Raw genomic sequence first — 20,609 nt, forward strand, 5'->3', positions numbered from 1 at the left:
TTTTTGTAAATATACAGTATATATACAATATATATAGAATAGTATATATATATATATATATATATATATATATATATATACAACATATAGGCCTCTCTGATCTGTATCCTTGTCGTGGACAGAGTATGAGACAATGAAAGCCTGGACACATGTTCTGTAAAAGTCCCACTATGGCTCCTATATAAAAGCAAAATACCCAAACTTTTGGTTGTTGGTATCACGTTGTTGTCATTTTGCATTACATATCTTTATGGAGTTCTACTTTAGTCGTCTTTTTGTGTCTCTATGGGGTCACTTTACCTCTTATAGTAGTGATTGTGCATATTTTTATTTTGCATCTTTTTGTTTTACCTTCTGCATCTCTCCGTGGTCATTTTGTGTCTCCTTGTAGCAGGTTTGTGACTCTTTGTGGTAATTTTTCATCTCTTTGATGTCGTTTTGCATTTTGTAGTTGTTTTGTTTGTCTTTGTAGTCGATTTGTGGTAAGTTTGCATCACTTTAGTGTCATTTTGCATCTCTTTTGCAGGTCTTTTCTGTTTCTTTGCGCTTGTTTTGCCTCTTTATTTGTTTGTTTGTTTTTTTCCTTCTTACAACCATAAACATATCTAAGTTTCGCTTCCTGGTCTTTTAAAGACACACTGTTATGCATTACGGTAATGACACAACCTTAATGAACGGTTTCATGTGTCTGCTTATACCGCTGATGGCGAAACCAATCCGAGGCGTGTAGAAACATCGCGATATTTCGTCCAACAACCCGCTGGCCTGAGGTTACAGAGACGATATCTCGCGCTACCTGAGCGCTCGGTGTCTCATTCCACCACGGTCAAGCCTGCCGGGAGGGGGTATCTGTTCAACAGCGCCACAGCCATCATTTCATTTGGAAACTTGAACGGCATTTATATTTATAACAAACAACGTAGTTTTATTTATTTAAAGTAAACGTAATCGTCTAACTTTATAAGTAACCGTTGGCTCAAGGTCGTAAATTTATACAGAAAAAGGAAAGCTAAGTTAACGTACAGGATAGCCGGTCGTGCTAACAAAGAAAATCCTTTCTCTTCAGAAATAATCCCCCACTACTCTCTTTAGTTATGAGTCATGTGGTCATTGATAATCCACACGGTCTAGATCAGCAGGTAAGTACTTCTAACTTGTTTGTTTTTTCCTCATAGAAATGTGATGATTTTTTTTCCGTTACGCACATGTAGTTTCGTCAGGGAAAGAGTAGCTAGCCGCGAGCTAAGCTAACGCTGCGGCTGGGTAAAATGGAGGTGGTGATGTCGCCGTAGAGAAGATTGTGATGGCGGAGCTCGTCACTACGTTGTGCCAGAAAACCGAACTAACAAGCTTTTTTAACTGCGTGTCCCACTCTTTTAAATGGTTAAGAGCGACTTTAAACACAATTAAATATAACACGTCATTCGCGTCTTGTGAAATGTTACTGCAATTAATGGAAATTTATGAGGGTTAACCAACATTTGCGACCCGGCCGGTATCCTACGAAGTTAGCCCGGCTAATGTTGGGCCTTCTCAACCTGAAACGTGGCGCAGGAAAAAATGTTGGCAACGGTTTATAGCGACCATTAACCTTTCTGTAATGCAATTCTCTCAACTTTATAAATCGTTCAGGAAGCATACCTTTGTATACGGTTATTGACTGCAAGTGTTAAAGATTATTTTATTTATTTATTTTTTTTTTGTCATTTTAATTTGTCAGTGTTTTCCTGTTTAATGGTTGTGCCATGCTTTCCATGTCGCTTGATGAATAAACCAGGCCAGTTTTAATGAGCAAAATTATAGGAGTCTGATCATGTTTTGTACATTCGCTCAGTCCATGTCCAACTGTCCAACTAAGATATTGAATAGTAGCTCTGTAACTATTGATTTCCATTATTAATTAACGGATAGGTTCACAACTTTTAATAATGCCCTAAAATATTAAGAGGGTGCATATGAATATTGAAATGAGTTTTACTTGCTGTGGTAGTTCTTCCTGCGTTTGTAATGGAGGTGATGGGAAAATTCAGGCCTCTATATTTACCAAAGTTTATGTGACACTTATATGAGGCTTCATTAGTCTCCATTAGACAAACCAAGTGGATATCAGCCAAAGTTAAAATCTTATTAGTGCAAAATTTCCTCCTTTTTGTTTCACATATTCAGAATGAGGACTGTGGATTTAGTCCGCCATCAAAATGCATTAAGAATCAATCTCTAAATGTCCCAGGATGAACTTTGGGAATGAATACAGCAAGCCAACCCTGTTTCAAGATGGATCTGGAACAGTTGTGAACCCATCCTTTAATCTGAGTTATTTTTATTCTTCCTTTTGTCCATAATATATAAGAATTATTATAATTTCCCACAGTGCAAGGTATTGTTTTTGTTTGACCAACAGCCTCAAACCAAAAGATGCTCAGTTTACTGTCATTTAGAACAAAGATAAAGCTTCAAACCCTCACATTTGACAAAATGGAACCAGCAAATATTTGTCATTTTTGCTTAAAATTAACTAAAGACTATTATTTATTCGTTCTAAACATTATAGCAGATTATTTTTCTGTCGAGCAACAAATTAGTTGAGATTAATCGATGCGGCTGTAGTTGGATAATTGCTTAAAATTGTTATTTCAAAGACATAGTACTGTGTTTTTACCAGACTTTTAGTTGAATGACCACCTGATTTTCAATTAAATTTTTTTTCTTTCAGCTTGCTGCCCTAGACTTGAACTCTGACGGACAAGGCGGAGGAACTGGCAGTAAGTAATACAGCAGACTTAACATGTCAATGTAAAATCTCATGAATTTTTTTTTTAATAAATAATGTGGGGTATTGATTACATCCAAGTTACGAATGTACAATTGCAACATGAATTTTTACAAAACAAGCAAGGATATTCTTTATTGTAGTGTGTTTTTATCTTTTGAGGAAAACTGGACAGTTTTATTGGAAGGTCTTTAGAGTTGATTATAAATACTCTATCGTAACAGTGTTTTTTTGTATATGTATTCATAGCTTAGTCTTAAATAAATTAGTGTTTAACTGTTTTCTTTCCCCCTCCATCTAGGGCGTTACATTCCACCTCACTTGAGGAACAAAGATGCTTCCAAAAATGGTGAGTTGAGTGTAACAGTCACCTGCTGAGCCACAGTTGGACCCTCAACACAGGTTTGACTTGTGGTGTTCTTGATGATAAAACCCCATCAGAGCATGGTAAAAGCAAGCACAATTGAGAAAAAAACTTTTATTGGTGAGGCGTCAACTAGACAATATTTATTTCTGGTTCTGCCGCACTTCAGACCATCAGGACCGTTGAGGACACTTGTCTTATTTTTAACATGTGTACAGAATGAGGAAAGAAAGCCGTGTCAAAAGGGCTTTCTGTGTCTGTGCACGATAGCTTATTTTGGCACGGATAAAGTAGGGCAAGTGGGACTGCAAAAACGGCCATAGTCTCGAATTCTCGCCCCGGACTGCTCATAAGTAAGAGAATGGGGCAAATTTCAAACCTCTCTAACTCAGTTTGACATTTCAGTAACTAATTTCATAGGTAATCTTTTTCCTGTCTCACGTGAAAAAAGAGGAGTGCTAGCTATTGGCTGCTCTGATAAAGGGAAATGTGGAGGGTGGGTGGGCTGGTGGTTTTTATCATCTGTAGACTTTTAACAATGTTTTTGTAGCTAGGTTGAGGTGGTTGTGAGGTAGTTGTAAGTTGTTTTTTTTCTTCCTGTACTTGTTTAGCCTCTTAAAGGCTTTAAATCAAGACACATGTTGTGCCTGACATTAAGTCAGGTAATTAAATATTAAAAAAAAAAAACTTGGAAACATGGTTCTGTGTCATTGCACACTTGACGTTTTTTCTCGTTTTACTGTTTTCTTATTCCACAGCAGGAAATGCTTATTCCGCTGGTAGACAGTGCGGTTATTCAGTGGCACCAGTAAATCTCTGTAAGTCCCTTCTGTCTGCTTTCGCTGAGGGCAACCTGCATTTCCAGATGCATGAAATAGCCATTTTACACACCAGCAAAGCCAGTGCGAAGGGGGAGAGGGTTAGGTCAGACCTATATACATACACAGTAAAACTTAATGATGGGCCCATGATTAATTGATGTGCTTCTCTCTGCCGGGATGCTTGCACTTTAAAATGAGAAACATCTTATAGGTAAAGGGCAAATTAGACGTAACATTAAGGTTGATGGGTTAATGCTCTTCTTTACCACAGTGAGTTGAGTTTTTAATCTCTTGAGGCATATGATAGCTTCATTTAAAATGACTTTTCCCCCTATATTTCACCTGCACTGTGTGTCCCCCCCCCAAGTTTCTTCTAAGCAGTGCCCACAACCATGGCAGGCAGAGTGTCAGCAAAGGCACAGAAATAACTATACTTCAGGATGGGATGACTGTAAGATTGGTAACTATTAGTGTTAAGTCGAGCCCAACACTCATACTGCATGAGCCAGTAATCATGGGTGAGTCTTTTTATAGCCTGCTTCCCTACCTTTGCTCAGGTTACCCAAGACTGGCCTCTCAAGAGCTTGCCTTTTACCATGCCTACAGTGGGGGTTGGCGAAACAGATGTGGTATACCTTGACCTCTACCTGCATGCCATGCCATCTACTTGTTGGCAGAGTTTTCATAGTGTATAAAGCTGAACACTGGGGCGTAATCAGATCGTGCCCTTGGTCACTTGAAAAAGAAAATGCAGCAGAAATCTTGGCCTAACACAGCGTTTGTCACAGCTTGCAAGTGAAGTTGCTTATGATGCATGGTGATGGTGCCTTTTTTTAAAGACTCTGCACTGCATCACTAGTGTGACTGTCTTACTAATAACGAGACTCTATCTGTGAAACAATGATCTAAGACCTGTTCACTTATTACATTGTCCAGCCATTTTTATACCATTTTAACATCTGAGTCACAGTCATGAAATCAAAGCTGGGATTTTATTTTGCAGAGAGACTGAGCTTTCGAGTGCATTGCTGCACTGGCATCATTCAATCCCACTCATTAACAACGACTCTCTGTTCTTCTTTCAAGTCCTTTACAGACCTTGGGGCCTTTTGTCTGCCTACGACATACTAAGTGGGATTAATGAACACTGCTGTGTGTGCAGGCTTTTCTTCCAACAACTGACCACTCCTTTTAAAAAATACTTCTCTCTGGTGTGAAGTTGAAATAACATTTAAATGTATCGGTGGAAGAGAAACCTGCAAACACTCGCCGCTCCTTGGCACAGGACTGAATACTCCTTACCTGTAGCTTCTGTCTGAAAGGGATCTTTGTTTCTCTGAGGTTATTTCAAAGTAGACTGCTTCTCCTTGGCCTTTTTCTTTGGCATTTGAGACTGAACGATCAGTAGAACAATCCTTAGCTGGCATGTACTCGGCATTTAATGGATGATAATGTAAGGGAATTGTTCTCTTTGAGGCGGGCAGGTTATCAAAGATAATTTTTACCATGGCAACATGTGGTCTTTTTGAAGTTGAGCAGGCTTGGGTTGCTGCACAAGCATCTGTAGAGTCTGCAGTCTGGCAGACCTTGTGGCATGATCAAGGTTAGGGGAGGGGGTGCATCAGGACTGAACTATGTCAGACTGTAGGAGGGGATGTATTCTCCTTTTCCAAGAGACGTGGGATTCACTGAATCACTGTAGCCCGTACTTCGAAGGATTGAAATTCCCAAACTGTCTTGGCTTTTTTAGTCTTTTCAAAATCAGCAATTACAGGGTCATACTAATGTTTTTTTGTTTTTACCAAAAATTAAGATGGCTATACATGTAGTGGTTGTGAAATGTGTCAGTTATTTCCTCATTATTTAAATATCACAGCTTGCATAACAAATCTGGAGAACTCAGCATTGCTTGGAATTGGGGAATTGTTTCTCTACTACAGCTTTCATGTTTGTTAGCCATGATGCATCACTCCTGGCTACTACAGCATTTTTACTTGATTTTTAAGAGCGAGCTTTTTGATCAAGATGCAGTTCGCATTGTTTTGTTATTTAGCCTTGTTTGTATTTGGTGGTCTGACGTGAACTGAAGTTATCTGCATTGCTGTTGCAGAACGTTAGGCTCAGACACTGCTGCATGGTGTGCTCTGGGGGCACATGCATCATTTTTGTTTGATACAAGTCTGAGTGACTAAATTCTACCACAAATCCTATTGCTATTTTTGTAGTAATTTAAAAAATTACAAAATACATTTGAACTTTACTTTTTAAAAAGTTCAGTGTGGTAAATTGAGCAAACGGTTGGAAGCGACAGTGAAACTGGGAAGATGTCTGAACGCCACATTTCTGAAATAGAGATAATTACTTTAACTTCCCTCTCTTGATTGCAAACCAGATTTGTCTGAGACCCTAATTACTCACTGAACTGACCAACATCCTTATCTTGTCACCATGGGCACACTAAGTTGTGAGCTTGTTCAGAAAATACTGGACAGTATGCGTTTTGCATTTCCTCTGAATTTATTTACTCAGAACGATATCGGAGACAAAAAAACCATGGGACATCTTAACTTGTCCGAGCTGTGGGCTGGTGTGCAGCACATAGATCAGTGTGTGCCTGTGTGAAGCATTACAAGGCTTTTCCTTGTGCTTACTTGAAGGGGGGCATCATGGTGGATGCAGTTACCTGTTAGCCGACAGGTACGAGTTATGATTTTCGCCACAGATCTAGAATCAGCCCCCATTTGGCTGAACCAACTCTCATTCAAAGCAAAGACGAATCTGAGACTAGATCTGTGCAGCCGCTCTTCCCCTTGATGCTGTTGTGGCAAAGCATCAGCTACGTAGCAAGCCTCACCTTGGCGGTGCTAACTGTCTGTTGTCCCTCCCCCCCCTTCCCATCAGCCTCGTCCTCAGCCTGCACTGATAACAGTGTGGCCTCCGATGGGAACGATGACACAGCCAGTGTCCAAAGCTGGGCAGATCGTTGTGGTAAATGTCCCATACAGGCAGAGGCAGGGCTCAGTAGGTGTCTTGGTACAGAGAAGTCATCCTTCTAACAAAGCCAGTGTCTTCTTTAAAAAGTTAGATATTTCACAGTGCTTTGATTTCTCTGCATCCATTCTCTTATTCAGATGTAGAACTTGCTTTTCACTTTTCCCCCACTTGACGACATTAACTCGACCCATGACACAACTGTTGTTGCAGCATATTTCAGTCCAGTTTCTAGTCTATTATTATAAAGCTGCTTGTATCCCACCTGTTAGTGAATTAGGCTGAACGCAGGTCAGCACGCAAAGACTCTATAAGCACAGTCAGATTTCTACTTGCTTACTGACACTAATATGTTCAGAGTTTTCTCCTGGCAAGCCTCTCATTCTACATGTCCTTTTGTCTCCTCGTGAAGACTCACCTGGATGGGACGGCGGACGCAGCAATGGATTTGTGAATGGTTACCACGACAACCGCTCCAACGGGAGCTTCGGAGGGCGTGGACCCCCTCGCAATGATAGAGGTGGGCGTGGTGCCTACCGTGGTAACAGGGGTGGAGGCTCGTTTAATCAACCATTACAAAATGCAGGTGGGGAAATCCTATCGTGCCTTAAAATATCTGCCTCTAGCTATAGAGTGGTGACAGTGTAGTTTTTAGATGTTAACTCAACCCTCCCCCACCCTTGTTTATCCATGCAGTTATAATATATCAGAGTCCTGTTACTGGGTTTAATTTAGGATGAAATAACATGGTGATTTTTAAAACGGCTAATGGCATTTTTCTTTAAAAAAAGGAAAGACCATGTTCCGCCTTTGGTAAGAACGTGATGACTTCTCGCAGCTTTGCAAAAAAAAAAACTCCAATAATATCAATGACAGTATTTATCTGTTCATTCTAGGTTTTGGCAATTACGACAACAAAGACGGCAACTGGGGAGGAGCTCCCAGAGACGCTGCCTACAACAGCTTTGGGGGACGAAATGATAGGTCCAAGTCGACCTTCTTCAATGACCGTGGGGCAGGCTCAAGAGGAAGGTCTGTAAACACTGTCACGTTTAATAATATACAGTGCTTTGTTTGTTTTAATACAACATCTTAATGGTGTCTTTATTTTGTGATAGTGAACATTTCCATTGCTTTATTTTTTACTAACCAGTAGTGCCTCAGGTAAATGTAGTAATCTTTCAAATGTGGATACAAGGAATAAAATTGGTGTGTTTATCCCTCTGAGGCCATTTAGTTGAAAAATCCCATTACTTGAAATTTCAAAAGGCCACTATTTTCCTAAATGGATGCCATTTCTGGCATATGAAATACACATATTTTACATAATTACATAGTTCTACCCATTGGACAGAATTGGATGATTTGGGAATTGCAATTTAATCTTATGTTTTCAACTGTGAGGATGTTGATTCCTAATGCCAGTTAAATATTTTGAGTAAAATGTATTTGTGACACTTTCCTGTACCTCGCTATGATTGTTCTAATTCAATGGGACTTTTAATTTGTAAAATGTCGGTAAACTTAAAATGGTCACAGGTTTTTCTTTTTCTTTCTTTGTATATTTCACCTTATACATTGGTAAAATGTTTGGTTTGACATCTAGATCATTAATATAGTAAAATTGTGGATGAATTTAGTGCAAAAAGACATTACCTTGCCAGAAATGTCAGCCATCTTGGAAATGGCGGCTATCTTGAATTATCTAAAACGTGTTTTATGAAAAGAGAAATACCCAAGGGGGATTTGTGCCAAGTTTAGCACTTGTATCCACATTTTACAGATTTCTCCTGAAATATGTAGCTATCTGCTGAGTTACTAGCTTATTCAGTTTAGCTGTTAGCTTGCTGCAGCTATTTCAGACATCTGCCTGGCATAGTTTGCCGCTTTTTGGAATGAAACGTGGCTTACAGACTCATGTTATTGTGCGCAGATATGAGCGCGGGGGTTTTGCGGGCGGAGGAAACAGCCGCTGGGTGGAGGACTCCAGAGACGACGATTGGTCCAAGCCCACTGCTCCCAATGAGCGCCTGGAACAGTAAGACCGATTCTACTCACAAAAATTACAACAAAACTAAACTGTCGGCCATCTTGTGTCTGCATTTCAGCTAAACTTTTCAACCCTCGTTTTCTAGCGAGCTTTTCTCTGGAAGCAACACTGGGATAAACTTTGAGAAATACGATGATATCCCTGTTGAGGCCACTGGAAGCAACTGCCCGCCCCACATTGAAAGTGTAAGTCTCTACTCATTCTGAATGTACCATTTTAACATTTTTAAAGACGTAACAGGACAGTTTGTGTCTCATACTGATGGTGCGTGTGGTTATTCTGTAGTTCCATGACGTGGACATGGGGGAGATCGTCATGGGGAACATCACCCTGAGTCGCTACACTCGCCCCACCCCAGTCCAGAAGCATGCGATCCCCATCATCAAGTCTAAGAGAGACCTGATGGCCTGCGCCCAGACTGGTAAGTCTTTCTACTTACTCTCAATGTGTTTACATGGCAGCTTTAAGTAGATCAGATCTTTTTAAAATAGAAAGTATGGGTTGATGGATCATTCAGTGTGTGCCTTAAGTTTTAGATCTTGTAAACAGTGTGTGTCTGATCCCTGCTGTGTTTCAGGCTCTGGTAAGACCGCTGCCTTCTTGCTGCCAGTGCTGAGTCAGATCTACACTGAGGGCCCAGGAGATGCTCTGCAGGCAGCCAAGAACAACGGACAGGTACTGGGGAAAAGAGAGAAGGCACAGTAATTAAACATATTCTGCGTTACCATTCGACGTGTTCCTATAAACATTATTTCTTCCATCCTCAGGAGAACGGAAGGTACGGCAGACGTAAACAGTACCCAATCTCCCTGGTTCTGGCTCCCACCAGAGAACTGGCCCTGCAGATCTACGATGAGGCGAGGAAGGTGAGCTCCAAGAATCCAGCTGGCAACGTCTAACCCCAACCCTACATCAAATGAAACTTCTTGAAGCTTAATCGTTTCCTCTTTTTCCATCTTTCTAGTTTGCCTATCGCTCTCGTGTGCGTCCCTGCGTGGTGTACGGAGGAGCTGATATCGGTCAGCAAATCAGGGACTTGGAGAGAGGCTGTCACCTGCTCGTGGCCACACCTGGACGTCTGGTTGACATGATGGAGAGGGGCAAGATCGGTCTGGACTATTGCAAGTCAGTATAACACAGGGGTCCACTCAGATTGTTAAAAATAAAAAATTGACCGACTCCAGTATTTATTTTTGTCATTTTTAGGGCTTTAATATTAATATATTATTTTCCCATAATTTTTATTTTTATAATTATTTTCCCAAAAACCCAGAGATACTTGTTTCACATTGACATACAACAAACACAATAAACCTGCACACCTGAGAACCGTGAACACAACTGAAACAACAGATTATCAAAATAGTCGATAAATCAATATATTGTTTCAGCTCTTGTCAGTTTTTTTAAATGAAATGTGTCTGTGCAGCTACTTGGTCCTGGATGAGGCTGACCGCATGTTGGACATGGGTTTTGAGCCCCAGATCAGACGCATCGTGGAGCAGGATACGATGCCGCCTAAAGGCATTCGTCAGACCATGATGTTCAGTGCCACTTTCCCCAAGGAGATCCAGGTGTGTATGAGGCTGTCACAACACGTTTGTAGAGTCTTGCTTCACGTGACAAATATCTGCGTACTTATCTGTTTCGTGTCGTTTCGTTTTGTTTGCGTAGATCCTGGCTCGTGATTTCCTGGAGGATTACATTTTCCTGGCAGTGGGACGCGTCGGTTCCACTTCAGAAAATATCACCCAGAAAGTGGTCTGGGTGGAGGAGACAGACAAGAGGTCCTTCCTCCTCGACCTGCTCAATGCCACAGGTGAGAAATGCAAACACAAAAATCAGTGTTTGTTTTTTTTCCTCCCATGAATGTCACATTGGGCTCTAACCCATCATCCTGTGTTTGTCAGTCTGCCCCATATCAAGCTAATATTGACTTTGCTACATCTCTGCTAACAAATGTTGTTCGTTATAGAAAGATAAGATTTAAAAACAGTGTGATGCAGGGGTGAGGAGGCACTGACATCACATGCCGTGTTTTTTTAAGGGGGTTTGCTTCTCATGATGATCTAAAGCTGTGAAAGTTGTGTACTGAGCAGCCTTACGTTTACTGGCCGGTTTGGTTTTATCTTAGTTATTCCCAGTGAGGTTCAGGAAAATGTGACAGAGGCCCCAGAGAAACCGGGTAAGTGTGAACATACCATAACTTCACTCTGACCCACAAGCCAGAAACATCACATCCCACAGCTCATCCTGTCCCTCCGCTCCCCCCCGCTTGACATGCTGCCTCAGTTCTGTTTTTTATTGTTTTTGTTTTTGTTTTTTTCATTTTCTTCCATTTCCAATAAGAGCTTGTAGGATCAACGACAATGTTTTCGCCTCGCACCAAATAGACCTAGTGAAAAGGGAGTTCCTTTTGTAGCGCTGCAGTGTGTTTTCAACACCGGCGCTAATGTCAGCTGGCTCGACATGGTCGTGTTGGCCGGTTGTCATAGAAAGAGCTCTCAGCTTCCATATGAGTCAGATGGCTGTGGCAGGTCTAATGGCACCAACCTGTTCAGTGAACATACGACGACAACAACAAGGTTCTGTAGATCTTAGTTTAAACCGCTCTAATAAATTCCACTCCTTTTTTTTTTTTTGATTATTTTTTATTTTAGTTGAATTATGTAGAAAGACCTGTGTTCTGTAACTTGACTTTACCTCCAAAGAAACGACACACATTGCTTTTTGTGCTGTTTCCACGGTAACCGGTGCAGCTGCCACTATAAAAAGCAAACTGATGTGTAATATATGTCACGGACAGCCTCATTTAAAAAGTCACAATTGGCCGTTATTCAACCAAGGTGAAGAGGCTTGGGGGAGAGGGGTCAACTGCATGGAAATGGCGAAGTAGGTGGCCAGTTACCACCTCGAAAATTTAGCTTGTCTGATTGGCCGGATCCGGGCTTTGTTTTTAAAGAACTCACAGGCTTAATTAATAATGGAGAGGATGGAGCTTTGACGGATGTAGCTTTGTTTTTCCGGGCTTGTGCCAGAGTGCGTTGGTAAAACAGTGACAGGGTTAGCTGTGAATGATGCGACCTGTCCTTCCCCATCACTCCTCAGCCATTTTTATTATCAAGCTTTTATTCCAATAGCCATTAATGCCATATTTCTAGATTGTAATTTAATATTTAACAATTCAGATTTTTAAGTTATTCATCTCATCTCCAGCAGAAAAACTGAAGCCAGGGTTGTCAGTAAATGAAAAGCTTCTTATGCAGCCCCTGTCTCCATCTCTGAGTTTTCATGTTGGTTGTTTGATTTTCTTTTTACTTCATAAACTTGCAACTTTTTCAGTATGACAGTTGTAAGTTCCCATCTTTTTGGTTCAAATATCCATCTATAGCCCCGTTCCCAGTTATCAAAGATTTCTTTCCACCTTCTTTTCCTCTTTTTTTTATTTATTTATTTATTTTTATTTATTTATTTTTCATTCTCTTGATCCTGCCCTCGTCCTCTTTGGTCTCATCATCTTTTGTTTGCGGTTGCACAGGTAAAGACTCGTTGACTCTGGTGTTCGTGGAAACCAAGAAAGGAGCCGACGCTCTTGAAGACTTCCTCTACCACGAGGGCTACGCCTGCACCAGCATCCACGGAGATCGATCCCAGAGAGACAGAGAGGAAGCTCTGCACCAGTTCCGCTCTGGACGCTGCCCCATCTTGGTGGCTACAGCTGTAAGTGACACGACTATCATACAACTTTTTTTTTTTTATATATATATATATATTTTGGGCTTTTCTATGCCTTTATTCATGGCACAGTAGAGAGACAGGAAATGGGGAGGCAGGCCGTCAGATGCGGGACTCGAACCAGGGCCAACTGCAGCGAGGCCTGTAGCCTCTACACATGGGGCACCTGCTTAGACCACTTTTGGGCATTAAACACTGGATCAGATCTGATTTAGAATCATTTCTCCAAGATGAAGATTAAAAGATTTAATTTACAAAATCTTTCATGTGAGTTTTAGCTAACTCTTAAGATATTTTTTAAAAAAAATGGGAGCCACATGTTTTTCCTCTTGGGTAAATGGAAACATTTGCTTCAGTTTGCTAAATGTACCTTTTGATTAATGTGAAATTTACAGTATCAAACCCAGGAATGAGCGGTTTCCATTTTAGATCCACGTTGGTTAATTATCTAATCTAATTTAATTATTTAAACTGACTGTTACTGTGTCTGTTAAATGGCAAAGAGGAGGAAACCAAATGTTGAGTTTACAAAGTCTCTTTGACATTTTGGAAATTCCCTGGAGAACAACCAGGCCAACTGGGTCACAGAGGAAACTGTGGCTTTGGCTCAGCTGAAGGACATTGTTGGCAGACTTTCGTAGCTGTTGATAATTAACTCGAGCTTAATAATAAAAAAACGTGGACAAAATGAACCCAGTGGTTTTCTCCCTTGACTCTGACTTGATATTTAAACAACCTTTTTCCTCCTCCTCTACTTCTGCAGGTTGCTGCCAGAGGTCTGGACATCTCCAATGTGAAGCACGTCATTAACTTTGATTTGCCCAGTGACATTGAGGAGTACGTTCACCGTATTGGCCGTACGGGACGTGTGGGCAACCTCGGTATGAATCTTTTTTTTATATATATATATTTTCGATGTTTAATAAAAACTAAGTGGCTGTATAATCTGACTCCGGTTCTGTTTTGTGCAGGTCTGGCCACGTCGTTCTTTAACGACAAAAACAGCAACATAACCAAAGATTTGCTGGACATCTTGGTGGAGGCCAAGCAGGAGGTTCCCTCCTGGCTTGAGAGCCTGGCCTACGAGCACCAGCACAAGAGCACAGGCCGCGGACGCTCAAAGAGGTAAGTCACACACTACACCACCTTGTCGTCAGGTGTAACTCACAGGGCATACAGGCCACACCCGAGTGTCTTTATAGCTTTTTAAAGGTTTATGATAGTTCTAGACGTCATTTTACAAACCAGGTTGTCATGTGCTCTTAAACATAAACCATATCCTCTCCCTCGGAGTGGTCGATGACTGGATTACCATGTTTGGAAATGATAAAGGCGAATAGACCCAGTAAGTTATATCAGTCAACATCACTAAGTATTGTGGGTCATGGCCAACAAGTAGGTCTGCTCTGGAAAATCTTACATGTTTATTAAACCACATGTTACCAGCTTAGACAGGGCTTTATAAGCTGATTCCTGAATTTGTCGTGTAAAACATTTTAACTTTTGTAACTTGTTTTGCTGCTGAGGATTTTTCTTTTCTAATGAACACACGTTCTTGTCTTGTCTCGTCTTATTTAGGTTCTCTGGCGGTTTCGGAGCCAGAGATTACCGTCAGACGTCCGGTGGTTCTGGAAACTTCAGTGGCAACCGCACAGGACGTAACCCTGGAGGCCATGGAGGAAACCGTGGCTTTGGTGGAGGTGAGGAACCAGTATTTTCTGCCCTTTTTTATCTGTGGTTCATTTGAAACCGTCAACACTTCTCTGTAGAATCGTGTTGCTGCATAAAAGCCACAGGTTCCAATCAGTCAGTTTAATTTAAAATCAGTATTTTCAAAATAAAAATGTATTGAATAACAATTTTAAAAAGCATCTCAACTGTCACCTGACCTCTGACCTTTCCATTCACAGGAGGCTTTGGTGGCAACTTCTACAGCAATGACGGCTATGGAGGAAACTACAGCCACTCTGGTAGTGTGGATTGGTGGGGCAACTAGTCGCTTAAGGAATAGGTTGCCATGCCAACCCGACCCAATGGAAACCACATGTTAACTTAAGCCAGACCATAACAACCCTCCCTGTGTAGCTTCACTGACACACAGTACATTACCAACCCTGGTTCTCTGCCATTCGCTTCTCTCAAAAAGGAAGTGCAGCACGACGCAAAAGGAAAGTCACCAGCACGTGCAACGCACCGGAGACCGCAGAGATTCGCACACCTCAGAGTGAGCATGGATGCTGACATGCGTTGTCCGATAGCAACCTCGGACTTTTCATCGTTAAAAGTATTTTTGTTCTTTTTGTGGAAGGAAAAAAAAAAACCAATTGAATAACCTGAGGATCATTTGTATGTTAATGTACTGTGCCTTTTGAATTTAAACAGGAAATCTATGTTTTCATTTCACCAGATGAACATGGCCAAGAGCTCTAAATTTGTTTTTACAGTTATTTTGTTTGGTGAAAAAAAATATATATATATTAGAAAGGTAAAATAAGCTTGGACTTAATCAAACCTTGGCAAACACTGGGGTATTGTGGCTCTCGGAGTCATGATTCCATTTGAACTTCAAATTTATCGCAGGAACATCATGTAGCCTTTTCTATAGTCAAACAGCTAATGGAGCCATTACTACATCTAATACAAACTGGGCCACTCTGTGAAGCAACCGCACGGTCCCGAGGGACAAAGTTACATTTGTTTTCTTTCTGTTTTTGCTCACTCTATCCTGGACAGGCTCCTTTTTATGGATATGGTAGTCTTTAAAATAGCCATTCCTATTGTAATCTTAAGAAACACAGAAGTCATTAAGCTCAGTGCCAACGATCGCTGAGGTATAAGCAAGAATAATCAATGCTGGATCTTGTTACTCCACATTTTTCAATTGACTTGACAGTGTTATGGCAGCTAGTATGTTACCAAGTGCTAGCTACATTAAGTGGGCGGTGTTTTTTGTTTATTTTTACTTGAGACATTTTTGGTGCAGGTGTGTGCAAAATTGAAATTTTTTTTTTTTTTTTTTTTTAATTGTTTCTCTACAAATATGTATCAAAACAAAAAATGCCTGCCATCTTGAAAGTGAAGTTCAAAATGGCTGCATAAAGGACCACAGCATCGGGAGGGCATAGCGTGGGTGTTAGTGTTTACTGAATCGACCGGCAACCACGAGGCCCAGATGGTATTCTACGCTTGCAAGTGTTTTGTTTTTTGGTCAAGGAGAAAGGACACGTGAACTGAGTCGCAGGCTTAACTTAATTACAAACGTTTTCTCTTTTCAAGCTGCGTTGGAGGCATGGTTCATCTTTAAGAGACAGGCATTTGAATGATCACTGAGGTTTATCAATTTAAAACAGCGAGGGGACGGAGCAGGGGGGGTGGAGCAGCACTCCGACCACTGGGGTTAGGGGGGAACTAAGGGAGTAGGCGCGGGGGAAAGGGGGGGAGGGGGGGGGGGCGGTTTTCAGTGCACCGCCATCGTCGGTGGCTTTGGTTTCCATTGCTGCGTAGTGTAACTGTGGAGGTGGCCAAAGACGGGGAGTGTCCACTTCCTTTCTGGAACATTAAAGTACTGTCAGGCCCTCTGGGAGTTCATCTGCTCAGACATGTATAATAAAAAATAAAAAAAATCGGTGGCTTCGTGAAGCCAGCGCAGGCTTTTCCTCTCAGAGAGGAGCAGCCATCGAGAGGAGGAGAGATAGGGGCGTTTCACCTCTTAAATGCTCCCAATTTTCTCATCGGGTGTGTTGTGCCTTGAAACCTTTTTTTAAGAAATTGAACTAAAAGCGGATGCACTGACAGTGTTGAGAACTTGAGATTGAATGGTGCTACTTGATTTAGGTGTGTAGGCCCTTGTACGTCGTGCCCATCAAGTTTTACAAAAGTTCTTTTATTGCACATCTAGAGTTTTATATAGATGTCTTGACTATGTGTCCTTAAGCTTCCAAATATTGTGTGTGAGGAGATTGTGAAAAACGCAGCTTGTTTACAAAGGGGAAGGGTTCTCAACGTTTAAACCAGGATTTATTTGGGACCAGGGGATTTAGCAGTTGGGGGAATTTAGCCATTTGCACAGATTTCTAGATTCTACTTTTGCTGCTAGTTTTGTGTAATTTATTAAGCATTTTTGACAAATATTTATTTTTGTAAGCCTCAAAGTGATTCTTTGAAAGTTTCAGAAACTTGACCAAAAGACAGTACAAAAAACACTGGCACTTGAATGTTGAATGTCACCTGTATGCGTGAAATTTATATATTTCGGGGTAGCGTGAGCTTTTTAATGTTTAAGATACATTGGACTCAGTAAATAATATCCACAGCTGTTTCGGGGCCTTCTCAGGGCCAGTCATCTCTATCAGATTATACCAATTGGTCATCAAAATTTGAAATGGAATTGAAAAAACATGCCAAGGTTTGGAATATAGCTGTCAAAAGAGCAAATAAATTTCCTAAGCATATCGGTGCAGAAGTGTTCAGATTCTCCAATTGTGTGCATTATTGATTCTTTACTCTAATTTGACCTGATAATTATTTTTCTCCAGTGAATGTCTGGCACATGGCAATCCTTAAAGAAACAAACATGTGGTTTATTCTCATTGTTGTATTTGCATATATGACGCCTCTGGAGTTCTCCTCGAATGTGGAGCAGGTCTGCAGCATTCGCTTCCAGAGCAGCTGTTGGAGCTGTTTTTAATGATGAACAGGAAGTCCGTGCTGTGCGCGTCGTTGTAGGCAGCGCCCGAGACTTGTTCCACGTTCTCTTGAGAACCCTAGAGCTCTTTAGATGTAGACTTTGCTTTCTGTAATAGCTTATAGGCTCCTGCACTGCATGGGAAATACTCAGCTGTGCAATTGTATGATTTTACCAAAATAAAATGTTTGAATGCAAAAGTATCTTGAAAAATCAAGCATGTTTCCTGAAGACTTGTTTACTGTAGTCGTGCAGAGAAGACCTGTAGCAAGCCGCATGCTGCCTTGTGTGGGTACAGGGCAGCCGGGCGGTGTAAATCAATTTGGTATAGATTGGACGGGATTCATTTCTTTTTGACAAAAAAAATATAAAGATTTCATTTGTAAATTGAACGGTGTCCATTGTCTTATTTTCCTAAAGTGACTTGATGGTTTCAACATTTTAAACTTTACCCTTTTTCCATTCAGTGTTTTTGCTTTAACAGCTCATGAGTTGTATCTTAATGTTTGCTAAACTAAAGAAAATGGAAACAACCATGGTAAGATGGTGCAATTTTTTCCAATTTTGTGGAAACATGATGTTGGAAGTCACTTCCTGTTCCAGCACTAACAGCAACACATTGATAAATTCTCCACGGGTGCTGGAAGCAATTTGCACATTTTTTTTTTTTTCTTTTTTAACTAACACTATCTCCAAAGATTCAATTCTATGGGGGCATGATATTTTCTACAAATTGCAGCCTCTAAATTCACCATAAATCAACGACTAAAACAAAACGTCAACGACCTTCATGTAGTTGGAATTATTGAAAGACTGCTGTATTATACTGTATTAGTTTGAGCTGGGTGTAGAGGACACATCTGTGATTTTAGTAATACACGTGAAGACAAAATTCCCATTACTGACAGTGCTCACTGTGTCTCAGTATCACTTCAATGCTGCATTAAAAATACAAAACTTAATGGATACACATGAAAAACGAAATATATTCTTTTATTAATATATTACATTTCTATGTTAACAGGAAAGGTAAAGTTATATGTAATTTTTCCACATTAAAATCACTAAAAACAACTAGGACTGTGTTCTGTGTTCAGCTGTGTTCTTACATTTTCCCAAATCATTCCATCAATTCTCAAACCAGTGAAATCTGATTTTAATGATGGTAACTTTCATTGGTCGCCTGTCAATGACGTCATATCCTCTAAGCGCAGGCCTCGGCGTTGCCGTTGCCCGCCAGAAGCTCAAAATTGACTTTTAATCCAGTTTTAAGTCACATTTGTAAGATTCGCTTTTTACACCTTGGTGGTTTTCAGCTCAATATTTGAACCAGATGAAGGATTTTAGTCGTCGGACTTCTGGATCTGAAGTTATCAGAGAAACAAGCTGAGGAAACGTTAGACAGCTCAGCTCCCAGCCGTTGGAGACGTCCTGTTCCGTGTCTTCCGAACTGCATCATAAATCAATTATTTTTTTAAAGTGAAACCGCTCTATCCAGTGTTTCTACCAATGTTCACCCCTTGGTCTGTGTGTTATGGAGAGGAGGACACCTCTGTGGATAATTCGGCTTCCGGTAAAAACCCGCGGAACGTCTGGATCACAAGTTATTAAAGACAAAAGGTAAGTAGCCGCTCCTAGACGTCTTGTGTCCGCAGAATAGCGTCAGTGAATCGCTGACTTTTTAATGTGAAACTGCTTTATTCGGTGTTTCTACCGATTTACATCCCCTGCTCTGTTTGTTATGGAGAGGAAGACACCTCTGTTCGGCTGCCGGTAAAAACCTCCTGAACGTCTGGTTCGTAAGTTATCAGATAAACAGTCGAAGGTTAGCAGCAATAAGCTCCCAACGTTTCCCCGACGTCTCGTTCCCCTGAGTCTCCGTTAAAAAACTGACTTGAAATCATTCCGTTCGAGCAAAACTGTTTGTTTTTTCGATGTTTAAAAATGAGACACGTAGAATAAAAAGATTGAGGAAATATCACAAATCCAATCTTAAATTTGGTTATATTTTCTGATGGAAGTGTATTTCACAAATGGTTAGTTCACGGACCGTCGGGAAGTTGAAAATTAGATGATTTTTTTCTGTTTTTTCAGCATCTGGCTGCTTTATACAGTGTTTTATATTGGTTATAAATACTGGGTCTGTTTAACTTGGAGAGGAAGACACCTCTGTGTATAATTCAGCTGCCGGTAAAAACCTCCTGAAAGTCTGGTTTGTAAGTTTTGAGACAAACAATAAAGACTAGCAGCAATCTCAACGTTCACGAGACAATTACTATTTTTTTTCGTTTAAACAAACTGTTTGTTTTGGGCATTTTAAAAAAATAAAAGAGACACGTAGAATATAGTAATTTTGAGGACATGTCATAATTTTAAGCTTGGTGGTGATAATGGTGGTGAAGACAACAACTCCTATGACCCTACAGTATTTCACAGCGTCACACAACGCCATATTTTGTTGTTGTTTTGATTGAGCGACCCCTAGAGGCAGAAGTTACAGACGGTGTGTTTAAGAGCGTCCCATAAATCAGAATATTTCAAAAACATTGATGATCAAATCTCAACTGTTAAAGAAAACGCGAGCTGTTCACTAAACACACTATGAGACACTAAGATGTCCCGACCAGCAGTCCTCTGGAAGTGATTTTTTTAGGATTGCAACTAACAGGTATTTTTATTCTTGATTAGTCGTGTAGAAACCATCAAATATTCTGCTTTCTTTGCTTTAAAAACAGCTAAAACAATTAATTGATTATCCAAATCGTTTCTTTCCATTGACTAATCAATTAGTTGATTAATTGACTAACTGTTGCATCTCTAGTTTTTCCCAGTTTGCTGTGAAAGAACGTTTTCACACGTCACAGTAGGAAAAGCACTTATTATTATTATTATTGATATAATAAATATTATTTTATTATTTCCAATAAAACGAATAATCGCTGAATTCATTTTGAATTTAGCTGCTTCAGGTTCAGGCTCATGGCTCACTGGGACCCTTGAATAGAACAGAGCCATGGTTAATGTTTTCAGTGAGTTTCAAAATGTCTGCTGTGAAAGTGCCGACTGCTCCTGGGTCTGAGTGGGAGCTAAGTCCTGCAGCCAGGAAACCGTAAGAGTGGATGAGGCCGTTATAGCAGCAGATTCACTTTCTTGGTGTTCAACAATGATATACGGGTGTAACATGTTGCAGGCAG

General features: G+C 40.6%; 1 protein-coding gene across 8 annotated transcripts; it reads left to right on the forward strand.

Moving 5' to 3' along the window:
* Positions 1–816: 816 nt before the first annotated feature.
* Positions 817–15,198, forward strand: ddx3x (DEAD-box helicase 3, X-linked). Of its 8 annotated transcripts, none has more exons than XM_022767274.1 (20): positions 817–1,139; positions 2,714–2,762; positions 3,072–3,119; positions 3,893–3,952; positions 7,359–7,532; positions 7,843–7,978; positions 8,880–8,984; positions 9,082–9,181; positions 9,282–9,417; positions 9,574–9,671; positions 9,764–9,862; positions 9,961–10,121; positions 10,426–10,570; positions 10,671–10,815; positions 11,131–11,181; positions 12,535–12,716; positions 13,495–13,612; positions 13,703–13,856; positions 14,310–14,431; positions 14,642–15,198. In XM_022767274.1, exons 1-20 carry the CDS (start codon positions 1,095–1,097, stop codon positions 14,725–14,727), a joined length of 2,214 nt encoding a protein of 737 aa, XP_022622995.1. In that variant the 5' UTR covers positions 817–1,094; the 3' UTR covers positions 14,728–15,198. The 8 variants fall into 8 exon arrangements, with proteins under 8 accessions (XP_022622995.1, XP_022622998.1, XP_022622996.1 ...); XM_022767277.1 differs by having other exon boundaries at positions 7,359–7,466; XM_022767275.1 differs by lacking the exon at positions 11,131–11,181.
* The last annotated feature ends 5,411 nt before the right edge of the window (positions 15,199–20,609 follow it).

This window comes from Seriola dumerili, unplaced genomic scaffold (genome assembly GCF_002260705.1).
Source record: "Seriola dumerili isolate Sdu_G_001 unplaced genomic scaffold, Sdu_1.0 BDQW01001125.1, whole genome shotgun sequence".
NCBI lineage: Eukaryota > Metazoa > Chordata > Actinopteri > Carangiformes > Carangidae > Seriola > Seriola dumerili.

Excerpts from the sequence above, each read along its gene's own strand:
- ddx3x (XM_022767274.1), top strand. The coding sequence starts at position 1,095 with ATGAGTCATGTGGTCATTGATAATCCACACGGTCTAGATCAGCAG. Across the intron at positions 3,120-3,892 it reads CAAAGATGCTTCCAAAAATG|CAGGAAATGCTTATTCCGCT; the intron begins GTGAGTTGAGTG and ends CTTATTCCACAG. Across the intron at positions 10,571-10,670 it reads CTTTCCCCAAGGAGATCCAG|ATCCTGGCTCGTGATTTCCT; the intron begins GTGTGTATGAGG and ends TTGTTTGCGTAG.